General features: G+C 51.6%; 1 protein-coding gene across 6 annotated transcripts; it reads left to right on the top strand.

Annotated features, from left to right (window-relative positions):
* Positions 1–745: 745 nt before the first annotated feature.
* LOC129470765 (Na(+)/citrate cotransporter-like) lies at positions 746–26,469 on the top strand. 6 transcript variants are annotated; one of them, XM_063629563.1, is made up of 13 exons: positions 750–3,779; positions 4,161–4,277; positions 4,854–4,871; positions 5,122–5,258; positions 7,201–7,379; positions 8,100–8,268; positions 10,094–10,216; positions 15,236–15,451; positions 17,001–17,101; positions 18,040–18,158; positions 20,200–20,361; positions 23,514–23,651; positions 24,843–26,469. In XM_063629563.1, the coding sequence occupies exons 2-13, from the start codon at positions 4,176–4,178 to the stop codon at positions 24,972–24,974; spliced, it is 1,596 nt and encodes a 531-aa protein (XP_063485633.1). In that variant the 5' UTR covers positions 750–3,779; positions 4,161–4,175; the 3' UTR covers positions 24,975–26,469. The 6 variants fall into 6 exon arrangements, with proteins under 6 accessions (XP_055114890.1, XP_063485633.1, XP_055114888.1 ...); XM_055258913.2 differs by having other exon boundaries at positions 4,743–4,871; XM_055258915.2 differs by lacking the exon at positions 23,514–23,651 and having other exon boundaries at positions 746–3,779; positions 4,743–4,871.

Raw genomic sequence — 26,469 nt, 5'->3', positions numbered from 1 at the left:
GTCAATTGACCATTGCCATGGCAACACCTGGAGGTTACTGCCCCTTTCCATGACAACGACCTGATAACTGGGAAGCTATTGAACTCTTATGTTCGGCTCTTGGGAATAATTAAATAAGACTCATAAATTTAAAAATCGGAAATAGGCTGGGCGCGGTGGCTCACGCCTGTAATCCCAGCACTTTGGGAGGCCGAGGTGGGCAGATCATAAGGTCAGGAATTCGAGATTAGCCTGGCCAATATGGTGAAACACCATCTCTACTAAAAATAACAAAAAAAATTAGCCAGGCATGGTGGCACGCACCTGTAGTCCCAGCTACTCGGGAGGCTGAGGCAGAAGAATTGCTTGAATCCAGGAGGCGGAGGTTGCAGTGAGCCGAGATTGTGCCACTGCACTCCAGCCTGAGTGACAGAGTGAGACTCCATCTCAAAAAAAAAAAAAAACAGAAATAACCTTATTATTAGAAATTATGCTCAAACTTCTCCTACAGGTATTTAGCATACTTAGTGAAAGAACAATGTCTATATTGCTAAAAACTAATTGATCCAGCAACTGAGAGTACACATTGGATAGATCATGCAATCTCCGATATAAATAAAGTTTCCAGGCAACCATGGGTCTATTTCTAGGCTCTATTCTACTATTTTTCTAACCTCATGCCAATAGTTAATGATTATATCAAGTATTACAACTTAGTCATTCTTGAAGTCTAAATAGCAATTTCCCCCATGTTTTTCCAGAAGTGTCTTAATTATTCTTGGCTTACCTGCTATTCTACCTGAATTTTAGGCTTGTTAACTAAAAATCCTGTTGGGATTTTAAGTGGAATTGAATTGAATTTATAGGTTAATTTGAGAGAAATGGATAGTCCTACAATGTGTGGTCTCCCTATCCATGAACTTGGTATAATCTCTCCATTTATTTAGCTTGTTGTTGTTGTTGTTGTAGCACTTTGGCCTTGGAATTTTTCTTAACAATCTTAATATTCTTTTTCATTTGGTGCAAATTTTGACTATCCTCCACTGCTGCCTGGCAAATTATTACTTAGCCATTAAGTCTTAGCTCAAATGCCACCTCCTCTGTGAAACCTTCCTTCATTACTTTAGGCAGAGTTGGTGGATCCTTCTCTTAAGGCCTCATCAACCAGGGTATTTTGCATACAATTGCAAGAATGGATATTACTAACAGCTGACTATATGCCAACGCACTGAGTTAAGCACTCTCTGAGCATGAACTCATATAATCTCCAAAACAGCCGTTTAAACTCAAAGTTGGTGCTATTATCTCCATTTATGACAGGATAAGCTCAGAGAGAGCAACTTGTCTGAGGCACACAGCCAGGATGAGCTAGGGCAGGATATAAGCCCAGGCACTCTAGCCTCAGAGCCCATGCTCTGGTGAATCCCTTTGGAAGCAGTTGTATTAAGAACGGAAGTTGTACTTTTACATTGTTGGTGGGAGTGTAAATTAGTTCAACCATTGTGGAAGACACTGTGGCGATTCCTCAAGGATCTAGAACCAGAAATATCATTTGACCCAGCAATCTTATTACTGGGTATATACCCAAAGGATTATAAATCATGCTACTATAAAGACACATGCACACTATTTACAATAGCAAAGACTTAAAACCAACCCAAATGTCCATCAGTGATAGACTGGATAAAGAAAATGTGGCACATACATACCATGGAATACTATGCAACCATAAAAAATAATGAGCTCATGTTCTTTTCAGGGACATGGATGAAGCTGGAAGCCATCATTCTCAGCAAACTAACACAGGAACAGAAAACCAAACACCACATGTTCTCAGTCACAAGTAGGAGTTGAACAATGAGAACACATGGACACAGGGAGGGGAACATCACACACGGGGGCCTGTCAGGGCGTTGGGGGGCAAGGGGAGGGAGAGCATTAGGACAAATACCTAATGCATGTGGGGCTTAAAACCTAGATGTCAGGTTGATAGGTGCAGCAAACCACCATGGCACATGTATACCTATGTAACAAACCTGCACGTTCCGCACATGTATCCCAGAACTTAAAGTAAAATTTAAAAAAAAGAAAAAAGTAAAAAGAACTGAAGTTGTTTACTTGCTCTCATTCATGCATCTCAGAGAAACAGGTTTGAGTGCACACCCTGGATTAGGCACTGAGAAAGGCACTAGCTGGACAGGTGGTGATGAATAAAACAGACAGTAAATAGAAATTACATCATAATAATGTATCATATATTTTTAAATACCTACAAGATATTTTAAATGTTCTCACCACAAAGAAATGACAAATACTTGGGCCAGACGTGGTGGCTCATACCTGTAATCCCAGCACTTTGGGAGACCAAGGTGGGCAGATCACCTGAGGTCAGGAGTTCGAGACCAGCCTGGCTAACATGGTGAAACCCCGTTTCTACTAAAAATACAAAAAATTAGCCGGGCGTGGTGGTGCACACCTATAATCCCAGCTACTTGGGAGGCTGAGGCAGGAGATTAGCTTGAAACTGGGTGGCAGGAGTTGCAGTGAGCCGAGATTGCGCCACTGCACTCAAGCCTGGGCGACAAGAGCAAAACTTTGTCTCAAACAAACAAAAAACAAAAACAAGAGAAATGATAAATATTTGAGTGATAAATATGCTCATTAGCCTGATTTGAACACGGCACAATTATACACACATTGAAAAATCACATGGTACCCCATAAACATAGACAATAATTTGTCAATTAAAAGTGAAATAACACTTAAAAAATAAAAAGTAAAAAGTGAAAATTACACCAATAAATATAAGAGGTACAAATTGTGCTAAGTGCCCTGGGGACAAGAGGAAAGGCGGGAAAACCCAGGTCTACATGAATGAGAGCTACAAAGGGAAGAGGACAGGAGGGAGGCAATTGCAGGAGGGGAATTGGGAGAATGCATGCCCTTGGGCGCAGGTCACAGGAAAGAACTCATGAGCTTGATTCAGGATGTGTTGAATTTTCGGGCCCGAGACACGTCCAGTCTGCGGAAGTTTGGACGTACGGAAATCTGGGACTCTGTCATCGTGGCTGGGTTGAAGGCAGAGGATGGTAATCACTAAGGAGCAGGCTGTGGTTAAGCCACCAGCATGGATGAGACTCCCCGAAAGGAAGCTGCAGAATGAGAGGCAGGCAGAAGAGAGGAAAGAAGAAAATCACAGAGGTGGGGATGTCTTTGCATCCGTGTGTCTCCAGTGCCCAAAACGGGGCCTCGCGGAGAAGAGGTGCTCGGTACCTGTCTGTTGCCTGGCGGGCTGAATGAATACATGGGCGACTGTCTCAGTGTCGCCTTAGTTGTGTCCCTTCCTCTCTAAACCTCCGTTTCCCTCTGACCTGGGTCGGGCGGGCAGCTGCGGCTGCTGGGGCTCCGTGGGGTCCCTCCAAGACGCGTATCCGCATCTGCCCGCCGGGCGTTTGCGGTGCGCAGTGTCCACTGGAGCGCGCGAGCCCCTGGGACCGCGGAGGACAGTGGCCTCGCTTGCCTGTGCGATCGCCCAGGAGTTCCGGGCTGGAGAGTGCGAGCGGGGAAAAAGGGTCCTGCACCTACAGTGGGGCGGACGTGGCGAGGAAGCCAGCGGGGACCGGGAAGTGAGGCCCGCGGTGCGGAGGGCGCTGGGCGTCGGGGGACACCTCTCGGAGAGACACGGTAGGGGCGGAAGTAAGGAGGTGGAAAGGAGAGGGAGATCGGGGAGATAGACCTGAGAGACCCAGAGGCCTGCGGAGATTTTCATCCGGGACCCTTCAGAGCCCAGGAAAGAGCAGGTGCGGACGCGGGAGGGCGCCTCACGCCAAAGCGGGCAGCACCAGTGACCAAAACACGCCCCGCTTGGCAGCTCCGGGACGCACCTCTGCCCGGGCAGCGCAGGAGAGGCTCGGAGAGCGCGAGATGCTAGGGCCCAGCCTGCCCCTAGAGGGCTGGCCCGAAGCGTTGGAGTCCAAAGACGCCTCCCACCGCCGCCGGGTGGCAGAATTGGGGGCAGGCGCGTCTCACCCACCCTGAGAGGTGGCCCCGCCCCAGGGCCGCGGGGAGGCGCCCCCGTGCGGGGCGGAGTTGTCAACGCCCCCTCCCCAATCCCCGGGGACTGCGGCCCCTTCTTAAGCCCGCGGCGCCTCTAGCTGCCCCTCACTGGTCTCGCCCGCCAGTGTCCCTCCCGCGCGATGGCCTCGGCGCTGAGCTATGTCTCCAAGTTCAAGTCCTTCGTGATCTTGTTCGTCACCCCGCTCCTGCTGCTGCCACTCGTCATTCTGATGCCCGCCAAGGTCAGTTGCATCTCCAGGCAGCCCTTCGGACAGCCCTTCTTTTCTTTTCTTCCTTCTCCATCCCCCTTCCTCTCTTTCTTCTACGCCTTCCTCCTCCTTCTCCTCCTTCTCCTTCTTTTTCCTTTTCTTCCTTGTCCTATTCTTATCTTTTCTTTTCAGAGGCAGCTGATCCAAGGTTTGAGAAGAGGAAAGAACGTGCCTAGAACCACACAGCTGGGAAGGAGGGAGGCAGGGAGGAGGAGTGGGAATGGGGCAGGAGTCCTTTGAGGATAGATCCTATGCCTGCCTCCCTGGCCTGACCCGGGAAAGCTGTGCTGACCAGGGCCGGGGAACAGGATGACTTTGAGGGGAATCCCTCTGAGATCAGCACTGTGTGGACAATCCATGCCAGCCGCCGTCCGGAGTGTTCTGGGGGTGGGGAGAGTGAGGCGGCCACATGCCGAGGCCTCAGGACTGTCTCTTCAGTTTGTCAGGTGTGCCTGCATCATCATCCTCATGGCCATTTACTGGTGCACAGAAGTCATCCCTCTGGCTGTCACCTCTCTCATGCCTGTCTTGCTTTTCCCACTCTTCCAGATTCTGGACTCCAAGCAGGTGAGCAGACCCAGGGGATCCTGGTGACTTTCTGGTTCTCCCCTTGTCTCTTTCTCTAGTCCCCACTGTGAGCCACACAGGCCTGGGGGTGACCGGAAAACCCTCAGTTGTGGATTCTCCCTGGCAGGCAGACGCCACTCGAGCCTGCCTCCCCACTCCAAGCTGTCCCTGAAGTCAGCATCTGGGGACTTGGGTGGCTCTAGGGTGTGGCAAGGGACAGTCCTGATGGGGCCTTTGTGCCGCGCTCCAGGTGTGTGTCCAGTACATGAAGGACACCAACATGCTGTTCCTGGGCGGCCTCATCATGGCCGTGGCTGTGGAGCGCTGGAACCTGCACAAGAGGATCGCCCTGCGCACGCTCCTCTGGGTGGGGGCCAAGCCTGCACAGTAATTACGCCTTCCCTCTCTTGCCACATGGCTCTGCATGAGCCCCAGGGCTGGAAGGGGGTGAAGGGTGGCACAGACCAGGCCACCCACTGGTGAGGGCTGGCCATGGGCTTACCTGGACTTGGCTGGGTGGGGTGTGTTATAGCTTTAGCTGGAGAGACCAGATGCATGCATGGTGGTGGCACATGGTGAGCAGCAGTAAGTAAGGGTCTTCTGAATCCAGAGGAGGTGGGTCAGCAAGAGCCCTTGCAGGCTTGGAAGGCTTCCTGGGGGAGGCAGCTAGCTGCAGGGTTCCACAGGGAACAAATTGGATAGAGGCTGGATCAAGCTGTGTCTGATGGGGTAGGGGAAGCAGGCCAGAAGTGGCTCAACTACCCAGCTCATGGGGAAACAGAAAGGTCCTCTCTCCAAGCTGGAGCATCTATTCCCACTGAAAAGAAGCTTCTTAACTTATCTTCCCCGATATCACTCTACCCCAGCTTCTCTCTCCATTTCCAAGATCTCCCCTGCCAATCTAGCTAGCCACTTCCAGCTAAGCCATGGAGTCAATATAATCATGATCATAACCAGAATCAATCCTGATCGTAATGGGTATATTGAGTGTCTACAAGGCCGCAGGCATGATACCAGGAGCTTATTCATTGCCTCATTTAATTCTCACCACAACTCTGAGAGCTGAGTATTCTTCTTACCACCCACATTCTGTGGATGAGGAATTGGAGGCAGAGAGGGATAAAGTGATTTGCTCATGGACACACGGGGATCTTCTAAGACAACTCCATTCGTGCAAACTCTCCCCCTCCTCCTAGCCTGGGTTCCAGGCTTTGTTTTTATGGGTCCATAATGTCTGCCTGTGTGGACGGCAGCTTGGGTCCTGATGCAGAACAGCTCCTAGGTCCCTTCTTCAGGCTCCTACCCCTGCCCCTGCTCCTGCCCCCAGGTGAACTAGGAGCCCTGAGGAGGAGCCTGGCTGCAGCGGGGCCCACACACTGAGAGTAGCCGAGCTCCTTCTGTCCCTAGTCTTGGACAGATGGTGCATGTGGAGCCACAGAGCAGAGTCAGGCCCTGCCCTGCTCACAGCCTAAGGAGAGAACAGACATGGAGGCAGGTGCTTTGAACCCAGCACAGCGATGATGAGAGTAGGGGGAGGATTGAGAAGGGTCAGGCCAGCCCCACCTGGCGCACGCTGAGAGGGCGGTCCCAGAGGAAGGATGTTGTTTGAGCAGACTCTGAAGGACCGTGAGGAGTCTTCCTGACAGACGGCAGAGAAGGGAGCAGGGGCTATAAGCAAAGGGAGGGTTTTGTCTGAATACTGTTTGTGTGATAGTTCCACTGCAGCATGGAAGGGTCCAAGTGTATGTGCGGGGGCGGAGGGGAGATGGCGGGGGCGGAGTGGCAGCCGGGAGAAGAGTCACACTTTGCCAAGCTCCCTCCCCAGCTCACCCTACCCCTACTCTGCTTAGCCCTTCTGAACTTCTGAGAGGTGCGGCAGAGTTTGGGGGTGGGTGGGAATTTCCTAGCCAGAAGTGGGAAGCTGGGGCTGCCTGCACGCAGGGGTATTCCAGCACACCCCAGGGCAAGCTCATATTGAGTTGGCACCATCTGGATACCTGGGCTTCCCCTGCTAGATGGTGGGGCAGGGGTGCTCCTTAGAACCACGACTGGATCTGAGGCCTCTTGGTAACCCCAGAAGCAAGCAGAGTAGAAATTAGTCATGTGTGGGGGAGAGGCAGGAGGGAGAGAGGAATGGAGGAAGCAAAGAAGGGAAGGAGGGAGGGAGGCGAAGCTCTAAAACTGTCATCCCTATTCCAATATCCGATCTTGAATTGGCCTCTACATCTGTGCATCCCTGCAGGGGTGGACCCGGTGCCTACTTGCTCCCCAGAGAGTACGGGGGTGGGGTGGGGATTCTCTGGCTTTCCTCCCTGCCCCTCCTCCGCAGGCTGATGCTGGGCTTCATGGGCGTCACAGCCCTCCTGTCCATGTGGATCAGTAACACGGCAACCACGGCCATGATGGTGCCCATTGTGGAGGCCATATTGCAGCAGATGGAAGCCACGAGCGCAGCCACCGAGGCCGGCCTGGAGCTGGTGGACAAGGGCAAGGCCAATGAGCTGCCAGGTGAGCCCCTGGCCAGGGCACTGCCAGGCCACAACAGCAGACTTCCCCTCCCTCTGCTGGCAAATGCTTTGGCCACCTCCTTCTCCCTGTCTGCTTCCTGGAGCCCTCCTTTAAACACGCATAGAGAAAAAAAAAATAGAAAATACTGTTGTCATAAGTTTTAGGAAGGGGATTGTTGCATAAAAGTTGGATCCTTTAATAGAGCTTTGAACAAAGTCCCACCCTTGGTTCCCATCAGTTGCAGAAATCATTTGGGCATCTTTCGAGCACTTATGGGTGCCCCTCACTCCTTGCTACTCCTGCTCATCCTCAAGGAGGCCTTTTCTGACCTCCTCGAGCAGCTCAAATCCTTCCGCTCTCTGCTTCCATAAGTCTCGGCCTTGGTGTCCCATGCTTGCTTCCCTGCTAGGTGCCAAGCTCAGGGAAGGCAAATCAGCATCTGCCTTGCTGTCTGCCATGTTCCCTTACCATCCCCAGCCCAGTGCAGTAGACTCAGGGTCTGTGGCTGATGGCCTGATTGCCAGACCCAGGGCAAGGTCCTGGGGCTTACAGAGAGGAATCGGGCACATCCCTGCCAACAACTCTTATGGAGCCCAGTGGGGCAGCTAAATCAGCAGAGCTGGGATTTCCCGATCCTCAGGTCAGCAGCAGAGTCAGGACCTGGGGCTGGGTGGGCAGCCCCCATGACCGGCTCAGCTAACAGCGCTGTGCCCACCACAGGGAGCCAAGTGATTTTTGAAGGCCCCACTCTGGGGCAGCGGGAGGACCGAGAGTGGAAGAGGTTGTGTAAGGCCATGACCCTATGCATCTGCTACACGGCCACCATCGGGGGCACCGCCACCCTGACCGGGACGGGACCCAACGTGGTGCTCCTGGGCCAGATGAATGAGTGAGTCCTTGGTCACACCTTCTGGGGACAACAAAGTGGGTACCCGGGCTGGAGGGACCTGCCCACCGCTATCTCCTCCTCCGCAGAGTCCTGGAGCTCAGGGCAGTCAGACCTGGCCTGGGAGCCTGGCAGGGGTGGAAAGATGTGGCCCCATCCAGCCTCTGTGTCCTGGCACCGCTGTGCTCACACAGAAGCCACAGAGAGGATAGGGAGCTGGTGCCAGGGGAGCTGACATCCAAGTCTGCTTTCTGCTGTGACGCAAGACCCACCACCTCCCCTGGGCTCAGGGACTCTGGCTCAGGGAGGGAGTGTGGATTGAACTCTGAGCTAAAGGCATGGCAGATGACAATGTACTTCCAGACGCTGGGTCCTTGGTTGAAACTTGCAGAAAACAGACACCTCTAAAAGACTCCCCACCACTCCCTTGGCTCACTGCCTTTGGTGGCTAATGGTGATGGTCCCATGATAGCCGAGGTCTACGGATGGTATGAAGGGCTGGGGTTGGGGCATTCACTGCCTCACTGCTTCGTTATAGTCCCCGTGTGAGGTGTCAGGTGAACCATGGGATGGTTTGGAACTTTCCAGCCTTGGCCACAAAGGGATGCAGGCCATGAGGACCCAAGAGGGAGAGAAACCCGGGCCCTGCCGCGGGGTAGTCATGGTCTGTTGAGGGTGGCAAGATGCCTGGGGCTTCCAGGCACGTCTGGTAAATAAATGTACTAATTGAGGTATGTACTTATTGCAGTGGGCAGGAACAAAACTAAGGTGGCACCATCCTTTGCAGACAGGAGCCTGGACAGGGGTGGGGAGGGCAGTGGGCGCAGGAGCTGGGAGGTGGAAAGGACAGGTCTGGAGCCTGGATGGGCAGAAACTTGAGGTTCAACAACCCGGTTGTTTTAATTTCGGGAGTGTTTTCTGTAATGATATCCTTCCAGTTCTCTGGCAACTTTCTTTGGGAAGAGCAGCCTGTCTGGGCTGAGTGGGGAAAGCTCTGTGCCTGCTTTGACACTCTTGAGCTAAAGGGGGCGCCCCCAGGGATGGGAGGCGGGGTCTGCGGCGGAAGTGACCCTCCTCCAGCCTCCACTCTGGGAAGCTTTTGAGATTTGCTTTGCTAAGTGGGGGCACCATCCTTCGCAGAAACCCACAGGGTGAGATTGCTGAGGTCTCTGCAGATCCCCAAAGCTATCAGCCAAATTACATGCTTGTGTATAAAGGGTGTATTTTTCTTTTTTTTTTTTTGAGACAAGTCTCGCTCTGTCGCCCAGGCTGGATGGAGTGCAGTGGCACAATCTTGGCTCACTGCAACCTCTGCCTCCTGGGTTCAAGCGATTCTCCTCCTTCAGCCTCCCTATTAGCTGGGATTACAGGCGCCCGCCACCACGCCAGGTTAATTTTTGTATTTTTAGTGGAGACGGGGTTTCACCATGTTGTCCAGGCTAGTCTTAAACTCCTGACCTTGTGACCCACCTGCCTCGGCCTCCCAGAGTCCTGGAATTACAGGCGTGAGCCACTGCGCCCGGCCACAAAGTTGTATTTTTCTGGAGGGATGGGCCATAACTTTCATGAGACTCCTAGCAAGGCCTGTACACACAGAAGAGTCAGTGGGTCATTTCTCGGCCTTGTCTTGTGCTGTGGCCATGTTCTGAGGCTCCCACTCGATTAGGGGACAATGCTTGGCAATGGACTTGGTGGCTAGACCTCGGGAGGATGTGGCCCCCACACAGGCCTGCCTCTCAGGGCCCACCTGCTGCTCCGCCCCCATGCACAGAGCCAGGCTGGTTCCCACCGCTCAGCATCTGAGGTGGGGGCGGGTGTCTTCTTGTAGGTTGTTTCCTGACAGCAAGAACCTCGTGAACTTTGCCTCCTGGTTTGCATTTGCCTTTCCCAACATGCTGGTAATGCTGCTGTTCGCCTGGCTGTGGCTCCAGTTTGTTTACATGAGATTCAAGTAAGTTTGAGCTGCTCACAGCCTAATTATGCCTAATTATGCCTCAAAGCTGCAGAAGAGCCTTCAGACTCAATAGGCAGGTTTACAAAGTCCTTTGTGTCTGGCCCTGATCTTTCTCCAGCCCTGTCTCCTGCTAGTCTGCCCTCCTGTTCCTTCGACCCCAGGCTGCTCACTGAGCTTTGTGCACAGGTGGTCCCCTCTTCCTGGAATGCCATTCTCTACCTTCCCACCTCCTCAGCCTTCAAGGCTAGTTCAAATGCTGCTTCCCTGACTTTTTCCCCACCCCCCATTCCATCTCTGAGCGGCCCCTGGGCATATCACAGTCCTGTCCTTTAGTATCTGCATTCAGGTTCCAGTGACTCTGAGTTCGTCCAGAGCCACTCGGATCCCGGGCACCCCGCACAGCTCCCGGCACAGGGAGGAAGAGCAGGCAGGTTAAAGCAATTAAGCTGGTCCCCACGTGCCAGTTTGACATTGCTGGACGAGCTTGCTCTTCGCCGTGTGGGTCCATCAGGCCAGGTCACGGCCAACCTGTGACTTAGCTCTGCTGAGCGCATATGCTCTGTGCCTCAACGCACGGGGAGTTTAAGTTGAGTAAAACCAGCAGTGATTACGACCAAATCCATCCAAACCCAGACATTTACTGAATACCTCTGCTGTTCCCAGCAGTGTACAGGTCCTAGAAAGTTTACCTTCCTGTTCCTAGCACACAGGCAAGTTCAGCAGGGGTCACCTTTGATGGCTGCCAGAATTTGGACAGAAACCATGACCTGTGGCTGACAAATAGCTAAAAAAAGTTTTTGTTTTTCTAAAACACACAAATTGATCTGTGGTGCAAAGATGATCAGGCCACACCAGGATAGAAAGTGCTCAGCTCTGAGTTAAGTGCATGTGCTCTGTGCCTCCATCCACAGGGAGTTCGAGGCAAGTCAAACCAGGGGAATGTGTGACCAGAGGGAAGAGACTGCAGGGCTCAGAGGCAGAAGTGCCCATGGAAACCTGTGATTTTGTGGGGAAAATAGGGAATTTTCCTAAGTTTTCTTCTGAAGGAGGAACTGTTTTCAAAACTCCCATTAAAAAGTTGCTATATAGGCCGGGTGCGATGGCTCACACCTGTAATCCCAACATTTTTGGAGGCCGAGGTGGGCAGATCACCTGAGGTCAGGAGTTTGTAACTAGCCTGGCCAACATGGTGAAACCCCGTCTCTACTAAAAATACAAAAATTAGCCGGACATGGTAGCCCACACCTGTAATCCCAGCACTTTGGGAGGCCAAGGAGGGCGGATCGCCTGAGGTCAGGAGCTCGAGACCAGCCTGGCCAACATGGTGAAACCCCATCTCTACTAAAAATACAAAAGTTAGCGGGGCATGGTGGCGCACGCCTGTAACCCCAGCTACTTGGGAGGCTGAGGCAGGAGAATTGCTTGAAGCTGGGAGGTGGAGGTTGCAGTGAGCCAAGATCACACCACTATACTCCAGCCTGGGTGACAGAGCAAGACTCCGCTCAAAACCAAAAAAAAATGTTGCTATACATATTCAAAACAATGATAATAATGATAGTAAGAATAACAATATTAATGATCATTGCCCAAACCCCACTCTGTCCTGCCTGTGGACGGGGCAGGGGAATCTGTTCGCATGGCTGCCTGGCCACCCAGCTTGGCTTGGACAGTAGCTCTTTTTGCCCTGCCTCTTGAATCTGCACCACGGTCAAAATCCTGTTCATTTGCTCACATCCATCAAACAGGTCTCTCAGGAAATGGTCTTGAACCTGCCACAGGTGAGCATCTGTGTCACCTCATGAGGCAACAGAAATAATAATGACCGACATTTATTGAGTGCTCATCATGTGCCAGACACGATTTCGAGCGCTCTTTTTCTTTCTTTCTTTTCTTTTCTTTTTTTTTTTTTTTTTTTTTTTTGAGACAGAGTCTTGCTCTGTCACCCAGGCTGGAGTGCAGTGGTGCGATCTCGGCTCGCTGCAACCTCCACCACCTGGTTCAAGCAATTCCTCCCTGCCTCAGCCTCCAAAGTAGCTGGAATTACAGGCACCCACCACCACGCCTGGCTAATTTTTGTATTTTTTAGTAGAGACGGGGTTTTGCCATGTTGGCCAGGCTGGTCTTGAACTCCTAACCTCAGGTGATCTGCCCTCCTTGGCCTCCCAAAGTGCTGGCATTACAGACGTGAGCCACCTCACCTGGCCCAAGCACTCTTAAACTTAATTAATTTTCACAACAACCTGTGAGGTCGGCACTATTATTATTATTCCCAATTTACAGACAAGGCAACTGAGGCATGAAGAGGTTATGTGGTCAACACAGGGGTGTGTAACGGGGAAGTAGGGGGACTGAGACTTGAACCTGGGCATTTTGGCTCCCACTGCGTGGCATCGCCTCTTGGGGAGGCTGAGGGTTGCTACACTTAGTTGCCTCCAGTCCTAAGCATGACCAGGTGTCAGAAGCACTAGTTGGGGCCGGGGCTGCCCTAGAACCCCAAGGCCTACTGAGAAAGAGGAGGGAGATAGCGTGGCGCTGGGGCCACAAGGGCACCATCAACTTCTTGTCTGGCCAGAGGCGGATGTCAGGCCTCTGAAGACTCACAGCCAAGAGCCTTAAGCTGAGTCCACCCAGCCTGGCATGGCCTTCGTCCGCTCTTGTTGACTGGCAGGGGAGCCTGAGGGTGTCTGCAGCAGGGGGCTTCTGAGCATGCTCGTGGTGGGGTGTTTGGCTGCAGTCCAGACCCATCCCTTCCCGACGGGCCACTCTAGTTTGGACGCACGCAGTGTGGCTGGCCGGGGTAGCTCACAGGAGCTTTGTTTTGGTTCCAGATCTGGAAGGTAGAGGACAGCTTTTACATTCGGTTTGAGTGGTGGGAACAGCGCTCTGGCCCAGGCCACGTCCTGCCACAAACTAGGACCTGGTGGTCCCTGCCTGCCTTTGTGGCCTCATGGACCTCCCCAGCTGAGGCCAGGGAGCACCTGTCTCAGCGGCAGGAAGCAGCTCCACTGTCAGCTCTTGCTGTCACTTGAGTTCCTCATCTGAACCATCATGGAGAATGAGGTTAAGGTCTTGGCCTCTAGCCTAATCCAGAGAAACCGTCTTACTGAGGAGCCCAGTGCGGCCTCCTAGGCTGTATCTAGCCAAAGGGGCCAGACCCCACCCCAGGACCACCAAGAACTACATGGGATATTGTTACTGCTTATACCTAACTGTCCCAACCAGGCTCACCTCCTGTAATAGCCATGAGGGTTCTTTGGGACCCCTGCCAGGGTGGAAGCAAGCAAAGCTCAAGGATCTCTCCCCTCTCCTTGGCTCTGCAGCATATTCAGTCCAAGTTCACCATGGTGCATCATGGTGAAGGCTGTTCTGCTGCACAAGGACTCTGTGGTCCCCACCCCTGACCCTGACCTAGGCCCGTCACAGGCCAACTGGATCCATTTACTTGCATCTCATGCCAGCCTGGTCATCACCAGATGAAACTAACCCAGAGATGGGAGCAAAGCTGCTCAGCATGAGAGACTGAAGGCTTGGCGGTACCACTGTGGGGCACCAGCATTGGACAACTGCATACTCCACGCAGCCCCAGAGTCTGCAGCTACTGTGGTGTTGGGGATGAGCCACCGGCACCAAATGCAGGCTCTGACTCCTGGGCCACTAGTAATACCAAGGTCACCCCTTATCCTGGAAACCTGAAGCCCCTGGCTGAGCCCCAGGGTCTCTAGGACAACAGGTGGCAGCAGATAGATGCTTGGTAGAGCACAGACTTTACCAAGCCAAGGGCGTGACAGCAGAGAGGCCCCATCTTACACCAGCAGAGCCATCCCTATGCCCGATGTCTGGAGAGTGTCCCTAGTGGGTGACCCTCAGGACACACAGTCTTGCCCCGTTGCCCAGCAGGGAGATCCTAGCCAGCTGTGCACACCTGAGATCCCATCAGTGTTGCCTCTTTTCTGACCCCTGAGCACCCCAGAAAGCTGTCACCTGATGTCCTGGTGTCCCTATGTTCCAGGCCAAGCCACCATCACACCAACACTTGGCCCTCACACTCTCCAAGGCTGTCACATTCAGTACCAGCTTCAGGAATGAGCTCCTATTCCATCAACCCCTGCCCTCCTGTGATTATGTCTCACGGCCCCTGGAAGGGCTCTCACAAGGGAGGGCTCTCCAGGACAATACTCTTGGCCTTGCCCACCCCTTCAAACCAACAGTGGCTGGAACTGGAATGTGTGAATGGAATCTTCACCATACCTTGAGGCCTTAGTCCTGTGCACAGTGGCCCCAGTTATCCCCCCTCCAGAGCTGAGCTCCCCTCTACACCTCCTCCAAGAACTTCCTCTCCTCCCTGCCTCCTCATGCCAGCACCACCTTAGGGGAGGCCCTGCAGGACGTCCTGGACAATGGACACTGGTCCCAAGGGGCCCATCTAGGATGGGGGCGCCCATCCTGGGCTGGCTTCCTTCCTGCCCTAGCCATGCCTGCTGCTAAGCCCAGGGTCTCCTGGATCCCTAATCCTGTACCCGCAGCTCCAGGGAACACAAGGACCCATTCTGCCCCTGACTAGCCCTGTCTGCCAGGGTTCATACTCACTCCCTGCGTCTCCCTGAGCCACCTTGGTGATGGGGGTTGGCATCCCAACACCATCGAAGGCAGCTCCAGGCTGGGGTGGAAGGAAGAAGACTTGGGAAGCATGCGAGGGAGCCCTGTTCCCACCTTGTGCAGGCTCCGGAACTTCTTATGGCCTTCCCCCAAGTGACCCTGGAGCAGCCAGTCTCCAGGTGGCTGAGCACCTGCTAAGACCCTCTAGCCTCTCTACAGAGATTTTCCCTACTACATTCTGGGATGGAAGAACAGGAGGGGGAAAGAGGCAGGAAGGGCCTTTCTTCAGGCCCCATAGCAGGCGAGGACAGCATTATGTGTCTTTTTGCTACATTCTGCTGTAGAACATTTAGGCTCCATCTGACCAGCACCTGAGCCAACCAGTCTGCCCTGCCCTTCTCTCATCTTTGCATTCTCCAGTTTTAAAAAGTCCTGGGGCTGCGGGCTAGAGAGCAAGAAAAACGAGAAGGTTGCCCTCAAGGTGCTGCAGGAGGAGTACCAGAAGCTGGGACCCTGGTCCTTTGCGGAGATCAATGTCCTGATCTGCTTCCTCCTGCTGATCGTCCTGTGGTTCTCCCGAGACCCCGGCTTCATGCCCGGCTGGCTGACTGTCGCCTGGATGGAGGGTGAGACAAAGTAAGTCTTTGATTCAATAGAAATCACTGGCTTAGGGCCAGGCGTGTTGGCTCACACCTGTAATCCCAGCACTTTGGGAGGCTGAGGTGGGTGGGTCACCTGAGGTCAGGAGATCGAGACCATCCTGGCCAACACGGTGAAACCCTGTCTCTACTAAAAATACAAAAAGTTAGCCGGGCATGGTGGCACACACCTGTAATCCCAGCTACTCGGGAGGCTGAGGCAGGAGAATCACTTGAACCCAGGAGGCAGAGGTTGCAGTGAGCCGAGATCGCGCCACTGCACTCCAGCCTGGGTGACATAGGGAGACTCCGTCTCAAAAAAAAAAAAAAAAAAAGAAAAGAAAAAAGAAAGAAAGACACCACTGGCTTAGTGCACAGGTGCCTAAATGCTGCTGTTTTCGGCTACAGGTGGCAAGAGGAATGTGGGCCAGGCACTCGTGCTTGGTCAAGCCTTCTCCTTTTTTGGGAGCTGGTTTCAGAGAGCACTCTGTTGGTTTCATGACTCATTTTTGTTTTCTGACCAAGCTTCACAATAAGACCCTAAATGTGTTCCTGTGGTATCTTCTCCTCCCTGAGTAGGCTGAGCGGAAAATCCTTGGCCAGGCAGGGTGGCCACAGCTGTGATGAGGGAGATTTCCTGGGCTAGGAGTAGGGCTCCCAGAGCTCTGGTTTCCAAATCTCTGCTCTGCCATCTTCCCTTTCTCATCTTCACATCTGGTCAAATCCCTCCAAAGGCACACATCTAGGGAGCTTCATAGACAGAGACTTGGCAAAGGGGGTACATGTAGTTTCTCTCCTGGCTAAGATGTTGTCAGCATGGTAGAAAGGATGAGAAACGTGTACATCCTAGAAAAGGCAGAAGATGTGGGCGGGGAGATGCTGCCTATGACGGCCATTTCGTTTTGAAGGTCGGCTTAGGTCAGCACCAAAGTCCTCATGGTCACCCTGGTGAACCCAGAATTCTAGAGAACCTGGTCAAGAAGAGGTCCTGAAATACACCTATGGAGAATGCACGCTGAGAGGGGGACGTAGGCTGCTTAGGATCACCCAAAGTTGGTGGTCAAGACTGTGGGCATCTTGATTTCTAGCCAGGATTCAGTCTACCACACCACTCTTATTTTTTTATTTTTTTGAGACAGAGTCTCACACTGTCACCCAGGCTGGAGTGCAATGGCACGATCTCAACTCACTGCAACCTCCGCCTCCCAGCAATTCTCCTGCCTCAGCCTCCCGAGTAGCTGGGATTACAGGCGCCTGCCACCATGTCTGGCTAATTTTTTGTATTTTTAGTAGAGACGGGGTTTCACTACGTTGGCCAGGCTGGTTTTGAACTCCTGACCTCGTGATCCGCCCGCCTCAGCCTCCCAAAGTGCTGGGATTATAAGAGTGAGCCACCGCACCTGGCCACCACTCTTGACCTTGACTTTTAGGGCTATGTGAGCCTGTTTCTTTGCATAGAAGCATTTGGACACAGAACTGCCGGAGTTGGGATGGGTTTGTTGAGTGACTGTCTCTGCAGCAGATGAGCTGTGCTTTTGCCCACCTAGGTATGTCTCCGATGCCACTGTGGCCATCTTAGTGGCCATGCTGCTATTCATTGTGCCTTCACAGAAGCCCAAGTTTAACTTCCGCAGCCAGACTGAGGAAGGTAAGTTTCCTGTTCTGATCACCCAGTCATCAGGACTGGAACCCTGGAAGCAAAGGGTCACTAGGGGATGCCCTGGGCCCTAGAGGGAGAAAATCCCATCACATCCAAGAGGATTGGCTACAAAAGCCTGGGAAACAGTGGCTTTCAAGCCGCCAGTGGTATTATTCAGTGCAAAATCTCTTTTTTGCTTTTTAACATTTGAATTTAACATTTGAAATTTTATTTATATTAAAACAGGAACAGAAAATGTTTCAAATTTTCCATAACACTGACTTCCATTCAGCAATTTTTTGTTTTCTCTCTTCCTCCCAGTCTTTGCTAATGTGCCTATATATTACATTATAATCAGAACACACACAGTTGGAATCCTATTGCTTTGTTGTTTCTTCTTCCACTTTTGATTGATGTTACACCATAAACATTTCCCACTATTGCTACAGTCTTCAAATATATTTTCTCTAATAATGGCATTATATTGCACTGAGGGGTTGTAATCATTCTCCTGTTGTAGAACATTTTGGCTGTTCTGAATTTTTTATTTCCATAAATTAATGTTTTCTTGCATATAGCTTTTCCTTTGAGGGTATTTTTTCTTTAGGATAAACTTCTAGGAGTAATATTGCTGCGGCGATAGAATATAAAGTCTTAATGGCCCTTAAAATGTATGGCCAAATTGCTTTTCAAAAAGGTTGTACCGATTTATGATGCTATTGGCAGTGGGTGTAATAGTTTGACCATATCCTCGCCAGCAATGTATATATTATTGTAAACTTCAGCTAATTTATAGGTGGGAGATGGTACCTCATTGTCCTTACTGGCTTTATTCTCCCTTGATTAGATTTCTTTTGTCTTCTAATGCTGCTCTGGGGTGTGTGTGTGTGTGTGTGTGTGTGTGTGTGTGTGTGTGTGTGTGTGTGTGTGTGTATTTTTCTTCCCAGAAAGGAAAACTCCATTTTATCCGCCTCCTCTGCTGGATTGGAAGGTAACCCAGGAGAAAGTGCCCTGGGGCATCGTGCTGCTACTAGGGGGCGGATTTGCTCTGGCTAAAGGATCCGAGGTAACTTCTCCAGCCACAGGCTGCCCAAAGCCCTCTTCTTCGTCAAGAGGGTGGCGTTTCTCCACCCTTCCATCCCTGGGCTTGTGTGTTTCTGTGCTTGCATCCTTCATATAACCGCACATTCCTTGAGGACATGGACTCTGTCTTGTCATCTAGGAACCCTACACTACACATAGGGCCTGGAAGACAGAAAGTAACCTTTGAGCGATTGCAGGAATGAGTGAATGAGTGACCGTAGTTAGCCAAGAGAAGCAGAGGACACTGTCAGGTACCCTCTGGGGCTTGATCACAATAATCTCTGCCATGATTTGTCTGAGGGAAATCTTTCCTTCCAGTCCTTGTCAATATTGTTTGCTACTACCTTTGGTCCTTCTACTGGCTACTTAACATGGTAGCTACTTCAAAATTTTTCTTTAGCTAAGTATGTAGCAGCATAGGAGGAGAGGAACATGTTAGAAAACACACAAACATATAACTTTCTCTACCTCCCTCTTTCCCTCCCGGGGAAGAAATGAGCCAGAGGGAGGGATGAGCCAGCTTACTGCTGCTGTCCTCCAATCAACCGTCTACCCACCCAGCCATCCAGGAGTGTAATAGACAGACTTGGTCTTGTTATTGCTGTTTCTTCAATATCTAGGACACAGCCTGGTGTCTAGTGGGTGCTAAGTTTTTGCGGAGGTGAACAAATCCATCCATCTAGTCACCTCTAGATCCATCATCCATGCATCCATCCATCCATCCATCCATCCATCCATCCATGCACCCATCCACCCATCCATCCATCCATCCATCTGTCCATCCATCCATCCACCCATCTATCTATCCATCCACCCATCTATCCATCCATCCATGCATCTATCCATCCATCCATCCAACATTCCTATTATGTCCCTAGTGTTAGGCCAGGCACAGACATCACAGAGGAGATTGAGATATGGTCCCTGTTCGTGACAGACTTCACAGACTACAGAGGGGCACATATATGAAAGGGCATTTCAGGAAGTGGCACACGAGCAAGGGAAAAATGTGAGGTATTTAGCTCAGGAGAAGTAGAAGATGAGGCTGGTGAGGCTACCAGAAGCCACTTCTCTGAGGGCCCCAAGATAGGGGGGTGTGGACTTGATGGTGAAGGCAGTAGCCAGCCACTGAAGGACTGAGGCCAGGGGGTGAGTTGGTCAGATCTGCACGTGAGGAAATCACTCTGATGTCTGGAGTGGGGGCCTGGGCTGGGCAGGGCTTGGAGGAGAACTAGCTGAGACTCTGCAGCCTACATCTCACTCAGGCTCAGAACTTTGGACTCTGTGGACATTCTCTCCTCCTCTGGCCCCCAGCTCAGCACAGTCTCCGGCTTTACTTTGGACTCGGACTATTCCTGCTCAGGCTTCGTTGCTGACTTCTCCTCTGTTCTCCCTGAAACAGGAGTGTCTGCCCAGCCTCTGTCCTTGGCCTCTCCTCTTTTTACACTTCATTCTCTCCCTGGACAATCTCTTCTCAGCCAAAAGCCCTAAATCTAAACCCTCAATTTCTGGTCGAAATCATTCTCCTGAGCTTCCAAAACTGTGGAGGACTGAACAGGAGGAGATGGATGGGAGACGTTTGGGTGACTTGGTGACTGACTGGGTATAAGGAAGGAGGGGAACAGAGACCGGCAGCGTGACTCCCAGCCTACTGGGCTGGATGGCTGGTGGATGGTGGGTCCATTCACCAAACTGGGAGGCCCAGAGAGAGAAGCAGATTCTGGGCTATGGAGGATGAATGCAGGGTGGAGCATGTTGAGTCTATTGTGCTCTTGGGACATCTGGGTGGACATTTCCAGAAGGCGTATGGGTATGTAAATCCACGTAGTAGGCAAGCTGGCTGGAAATACAGATTTAGGAGACAGCAGAGTGAGGACAGAGATGAAAATGGTGGGAATGGATGAGGTCACCTATGAGATGTAGAGAGAGAGGGTCGGGAGGGGAGGATGGGCCAAGTTTGCTCTGGCCCTGAAGGAACTGCAAGCTGGGAGCCCTGAGATGACTGCCCTCCTGGTGCTTCCCAGGCCTCGGGGCTGTCCATGTGGATGGGGAAGCAGATGGAGCCCTTGCACGCAGTGTCGCCGGCAGCCATCACCTTGATCTTGTCCTTGCTCATTGCCATATTCACTGAGAGCACAAGCAACGTGGCCACCACCACCTTGTTCCTGCCCATCTTTGCCTCCATGGTAAGTAACCTGATGGTGGGGAGGGGCCCTTCCATTTCACAGGAACACATGGCCATGTTGTGGGTCCCTGACGAGGCAGCGATATCCAGGCCAGAGTCAGACCAGGCTTTGGAGACCCGGGTCTGACTGTGACGTGGATTTGTGGACCCTGGATGCCTCTGCCCCTGAGGCCTCCGCTGCTTTGCCACTCCTCTTTGTACCCCTCATGCTGACCAAAGCACCAACCATGGACAAAGTGCTCATGTTTATTTTATAAATCTAATTGGATTATTTTTCAAGCTGGTGAGACAGGACTTGGGCTAAGGAGGAGCAGGCCAGTGCCGTGGTCGCTGAGCATGTAGCACAGGTGTGCAGGAGGACCGCAGGCTAGGAGCACCACTGGCTGGAAACCCCAGGAAGAGGCCTTGGAGGAGTGGGGCCTTGGGAGTGGGTAGGAAGGGAGAGAGAATTCTGGGAAGATGGAGCAGCGCAAGTAAAGGCAATGGTGCACATGACTGAGGAGTCCTGGAAGCCTTGCTTGCTGAGCACAGGGATGAAGGGTCCCGGGGAGCTGAGAGAGGTAGCTGTTGTTTGTGGGAAAAGCTGCTGAGTGCCAGGCTAAAGCATTCTTTTCTATGGACAAGCATATTTTTGAGATGGGATTGAGAAGAAAGCAGAGCTTATAGGAAAATCAGTGGCTACGGTTTTTTGTTTGTTTGTTTGTTTGTTTGCATTTCCTTCTGTCATCCATTGCAAAGACATACCAGCTTCAGGGTCGTATGGAAAGATCCCTGGTTTCGCAGTCAGAAGACCCGAGTTCAAGATGAGGGATCTCTGATCACGGCCCTTCAGTTCTTTCCTCCGAGAGCTGTGCTGATGGCCAAGTAAGATGAGGGCTGTGAAAAGCCTCTGTAGACTGAAAAATGAGCATGGGAGAGGCTGTCCTTATTCTGGAATTGGGAGACAGATTTACAGAGGGCCTGAACACTGGATTGAAGGTGGTGAATTTCCATTCGGCTGCCTGGGCGTCCTCATGTATAAAAAGCAAACCTAAGTGGTTTTTTTCTCTTCCAAGTGAAGATGAAAGTGTTAAACATAGCAAGGAGGTGAAAGTGTTCAAAATAGCAAAGTGGCCTGTCTCCTCTTCTCCTAAGCAGACTGTCCAAATAGACGCCCAATAGGAGGAGCACCTTTTGATACTGGGCATGTGGTGGTGATGTTTCCTCTCTCCTAGCACAGGCCCTGGCTTTGTCATCTCCAGCCCTAACTGGGAGCACTGAGGGTCCCAACCAGGAAAATGCAAGCCCTAACTGGGTCTTTGAAAACAAGCTTTTCTAGAACCAGGAACCCCAAGTAAAATTTCCCCCAGTTATCTCCAAGTCCCATCACATTCTTGTCTCACGCCCACCTGTGAGAAAGGAAAAGGTGATGGTCATTGAGCTGGGCTGCAGAGGAGTGTGAGGTGCAGACACCATGAGGTACCCACAGCCAGGAAAATGAGGCTGGTGAGGGAGAGGCGCCAGGGAAGAGCTGGGCCCCTGCCTGGGACCCCTCGGTGATTCCCAGGGGGCGTGGGAGTTGGTGCAGTCATTTCAGAGGGCTGTTTACCGACAGAAACCATAACATTAAACCTGCTCAGACGCCTTGACTCAGCAATTTGATGTCTGGGAATATATCTTAGGAAAATAATCAGAGGTGCCTACCAACATATGTTATGATGATGTGTGACAGAATTATCATACAAATATATACATAGTAACAGGGGGTTTGCTGAAATAAATTATCATGTATTCATATAATATGACACTATCAGGCCATTAAAAATCACAGTTTCAAAGAGTAATAAAATGGGAACATGCTCATAGCATACTTTTTTTAAATTGCAGATGGTATATGGCTAAAAATGTCTAATAATGTAAAGATGTATACAGACCTTAATCCTCTAGCCTCCTCCCTAGAGATGACCTCTGTTATTAATTTCTCAGGCATCTTTCTGGATATTTTACACACACACACACACACACACACACACACATTCTTTTTAAATAAAGGGTATCATTCTATAGTCATTACACATCTTAATTTCTTTTTTGAGACACAGTTTCACTCCTGTCACCCAGGCTGGAGTGCAATGGTGTGATCTCGGCTCACTGCAACCTCCACCTCCCAGGTTCAAGTGATTCTCCTGCCTCAGCTTCCCAAGTAGCTGGGATTACACCTTGCCCAGCTAATTTTTGTATTTTTAGTAGAGATGGGGTTTCACCACGTTGGTCAGGCTGGTCTCGAACTCCTGATCTCAGGTGATCTGCCTGTCTTGGCCTCCCAAAGTGCTGGGATTACAGGTGTAAGCCACTGTGCCTGGCCATACATCTTAATTTTTAAAAAATCTAATCATAGGTCTTGGAGATCTTTCCTTATTAGTAAAGAATTATCCAACTCTTTACAGCTGCATATTATTCCATCATTTGTATGTATCATATTTAACCATCCTGCTATTAATGACCATTGAGTTGGCTTCCTGTATTTTGCCATTACATTGTTGCAACAAACATGTTTGCATGTGTCTGCCCTCATGCACATGTAAATCTGCATGATACATGATTGATTTGATAGATTTTAGGAATTACATCATTCATTCATGCACTCAGCAAATATTTAATGAGTGCCTACTCTCTGATAGGTGCTGTTAGATGTGGCTAAATTTTAAAGTGTAGAATTTAAAAGGTGGCTACCAAATTCCATGTGCAAAATGACCCCACGCATGTAGAAAAACACACACATCCACAGATTTATATGCAGGAGAGAAGATGTGGTCCCTGGCCTCTAGGCTGTCAGTCTGTGGCAGGACAGACAGACATGTGCACGTGGCACTGTGAGGTTGAGCACAGTCTGAGTACTCAGCATGGTCTCTGGCACATAGTAGGTGCCCAGGAAATATATGTTGAATGAATTGAGGGGGTCAGGCCTTCCAGGGCAGGTAGCCTCTGAGCTCAGCCTTCAGTGTTCCGTAGGTGGAATTATCTGCCAGAGACGTGGCAAAAGGGAGAGGAACCGTGACAGAGGCACAGGGGTTCAAACGTACCCGGCACATTCAGAGAATCCTTTTCAGAATCACGTCCCCAAGAGCTTCTGTGTTCTGTATGGTGATGTTGCAGTGCTCTGTTTTTCCGCAGTCTCGCTCCATCGGCCTCAATCCGCTGTACGTCATGCTGCCCTGTACCCTGAGTGCCTCCTTTGCCTTCATGTTGCCTGTGGCCACCCCTCCGAATGCCATCGTGTTCACCTACGGGCACCTCAAGGTTGCTGACATGGTAACACAGCTGTTTTTATTTACTCCCGTCGGACTATAATGCTGTTGTCGTAAGGGAGCCCCATTTGCGAATCACAGAGTTTCAAAACGATGTCATATGACTTGGGAATACCACGGAACATCCAGACCCATGGCCATTGTTGACATTTATAATGCAGCTTTTCTTCTTTTTTTAGGATGATCTCAAACCTCACACATTGTTCTTTCTCTGAGGTGGGTTATAGACTCTCCCACCTGGAGAAGCCTGTGCAGGCACCAGGGGAGTCCTTGGAAGGGGTGAAGGTGGGGCTGAGGGACTCACATGGCCAAGGATGAACTTGACAAATTAGCAAGAACCATGAAGACAGGCAGGGCAGGCTAAGGCAGCAGGGGGATGCTAATGACAGTCACAGAGATTCGTAGGGGTGTCTGAAGAGGTAGAAGGAGGGAGAGGAAGAGGGAGACCACTGCCTGGGAGTAGAAGATGCCTTGGAAACAAATGTAGTCAGAGGAAGAACTCTTCATTGGCTCCGTCACCTTTGCTGGGAGAAGGGCAGCTTTGCAGCTCTGGGCTGGGAAAGGGGCAAGTGTGTGAGCCCAGGAGGCCAGAAATGTACCTGGGACCAATCGGGTGTTCGTTATCTCAGAGCCTCTGCTGGGTATCTCGGGGACTCCATGGAGCATTTTCATAAAAAGGGTGGGTCCCAGAAACCATGGACTGCAAACTTGATTCCAGTCCCCAGTAAAATATCTACAACAGGCTAGTGAAGCAATGGTTAGTGACCATGAGGGAAGCTTGCAGAGCAGGCATCAGAAAGAGCCTGAGGAGGTCCACGGGGAAGCTGGCACATCCTTGTAGGATGGTTAAGGCACTGGGGTGAGCAATGAACCTGGGCTCACACACTGGGCTGTGTCACCGTTTCCCTGAATGGCCTAAGCTGTTGCCTCCTGTCACCTCTCTGAGGTCATTTTCCAAATGCTCATGGGCATAGAGAACCCATCCATTCTGCCTACTTCCCAGGGATGCCTTGAGCACTGAGGATACCTGGGGGACATGAAGTCACGCTGTCCTGGGGTTGGGGACACCTAGCCAGGGACAGAGCATGGCACAGGGACATCGAGGCCCAGTGAGCCAACCCTTTGTCCTCGTCTCTGAGAGCGCTAGTTCCCAGCAGGCCTCAGGGTGCTGACTCTGATACTTTCTCTTTTCCAGGTGAAAACAGGAGTCATAATGAACATAATTGGAGTCTTCTGTGTGTTTTTGGCTGTCAACACCTGGGGACGGGCCATATTTGACTTGGATCATTTCCCTGACTGGGCTAACGTGACACATATTGAGACTTAAGAAGAGCCACAAGACCACGCACACAGCCCTTACCCTCCTCAGGACTACCGAACCTTCTGGCACACCTTGTAGAGAGTTTTGGGGTTCACACCCCAGAATGACCCAACGATGTCCACACACCCCCAAAACCCAGCCAATGGGCCACCTCTTCCTCCAGGCCCAGATGCAGAGATGGTCATGGGCAGCTGGAGGGCAGGCTCGGAAATGAAGGGAACCCCTCAGTGGGCTGCTGGACCCATCTTTCCCAAGCCTTGCCATTATCTCTGTGAGCGAGGCCAGGTAGCCGAGGGATCGGGATGCAGGCTCCGGTACCCGCTCTGCCCCAGGCATCCCCCACACAGGGCTCTGGTTTTCACTCGCTTCGTCCTAGGTAGTTTAAATGGGAATCAGATCCCCTGGCTGACAGCTAAGACAACCACCTACCAGTGCCCATGTCCCTTCCAGCTCACCTTGAGCAGCCTCAGATCATCTCTGTCACTCTGGAAGGGACACCCCAGCTGGGGACGGAATGCCTGGTCTTGAGCAGCCTCCCACTGCTGGAGTGAGAGTGGGAATCAGAGCCTCCTGAAGCCTCTGGGAACTCTTCCTGTGGCCACCACCAAAGGATGAGGAATCTGAGTTGCCAACTCCAGGATGACACCTGGCTTCCCACCCACAGTGCACCACAGGCTGACCTACTCCCTTCATCACTTAGTTCTGTTTTAATCGACTGGCCCCCTGTCCCACCTCTCCAGTGAGCCTCCTTTAACTCCTTGGTCCCCTGTTTTCTGGGCCAACATTTACCAAGACGCCCTGGCTGGCACCCTCTGGGGTCCCCCTTTTCTCCCAGGCAAGTCATCTTTTCTGGGAGCTGCTTCCCCTGCCATCCCCAAATAGCTAGAATCACACTCCACACTCCAAGTATGGGCAGTGATGGCGCTCTGGGGGCCACAGTGGGCTGTCTAGGTCCTCCCTCGCCTGAGGCCCAGAGTGGACACAGCTGTTAACTTCCACTGGCTATGCCACTTCAGAGTCTTTCATGCCAGCGTTTGAGCTCCTCTGGGGAAAATCTTCCCTTCGTTGACTGGCCTTCACAGCCATGGCTGGTGACAACAGAGGATCGTTGAGAATGAGCAGTGCTTGGTGATCTCTCAGCAAACAACCCCTGCCTGTGGGCCAATCTACTTGAAGTTACTTGGACAAAGACCCCAAAGTGGGGCAACAACTCCAGAGCGGCTGTGGGAATCTTCAGAACCCCCCTGTAAGAGACAGACACAAGAGACAAGCATCTTCTTTCCCCCACAAGTCCATTTTATTTCCTTCTTGTGCTGCTCTGGAAGAGAGGCAGCAGCAAAGAGATGAGCTCCTGGATGGCATTTTCCAGGGCAGGAGAAAGTATGAGAGCCTCAGGAAACCCCATCAAGGACCGAGTATGTGTCTGGTTCCTTGGGTGGGGGGATTCCTGACCACACTGTCCAGCTCTTGCTCTCATTAAATTCTCTGTCTCCCATGGAAA

The sequence above is a fragment of the Symphalangus syndactylus genome, chromosome 20 (assembly GCF_028878055.3).
Source record: "Symphalangus syndactylus isolate Jambi chromosome 20, NHGRI_mSymSyn1-v2.1_pri, whole genome shotgun sequence".
In the NCBI taxonomy this organism is placed as follows: domain Eukaryota; kingdom Metazoa; phylum Chordata; class Mammalia; order Primates; family Hylobatidae; genus Symphalangus; species Symphalangus syndactylus.
This window is presented reverse-complemented; position numbering and strand designations above follow the sequence as displayed.

Excerpts from the sequence above, each read along its gene's own strand:
- LOC129470765 (XM_055258913.2), top strand. The coding sequence starts at position 4,176 with ATGGCCTCGGCGCTGAGCTATGTCTCCAAGTTCAAGTCCTTCGTGATC. Across the intron at positions 17,102-18,039 it reads CCGCAGCCAGACTGAGGAAG|AAAGGAAAACTCCATTTTAT; the intron begins GTAAGTTTCCTG and ends TTTTCTTCCCAG. Across the intron at positions 23,652-24,842 it reads ACCTCAAGGTTGCTGACATG|GTGAAAACAGGAGTCATAAT; the intron begins GTAACACAGCTG and ends TCTCTTTTCCAG.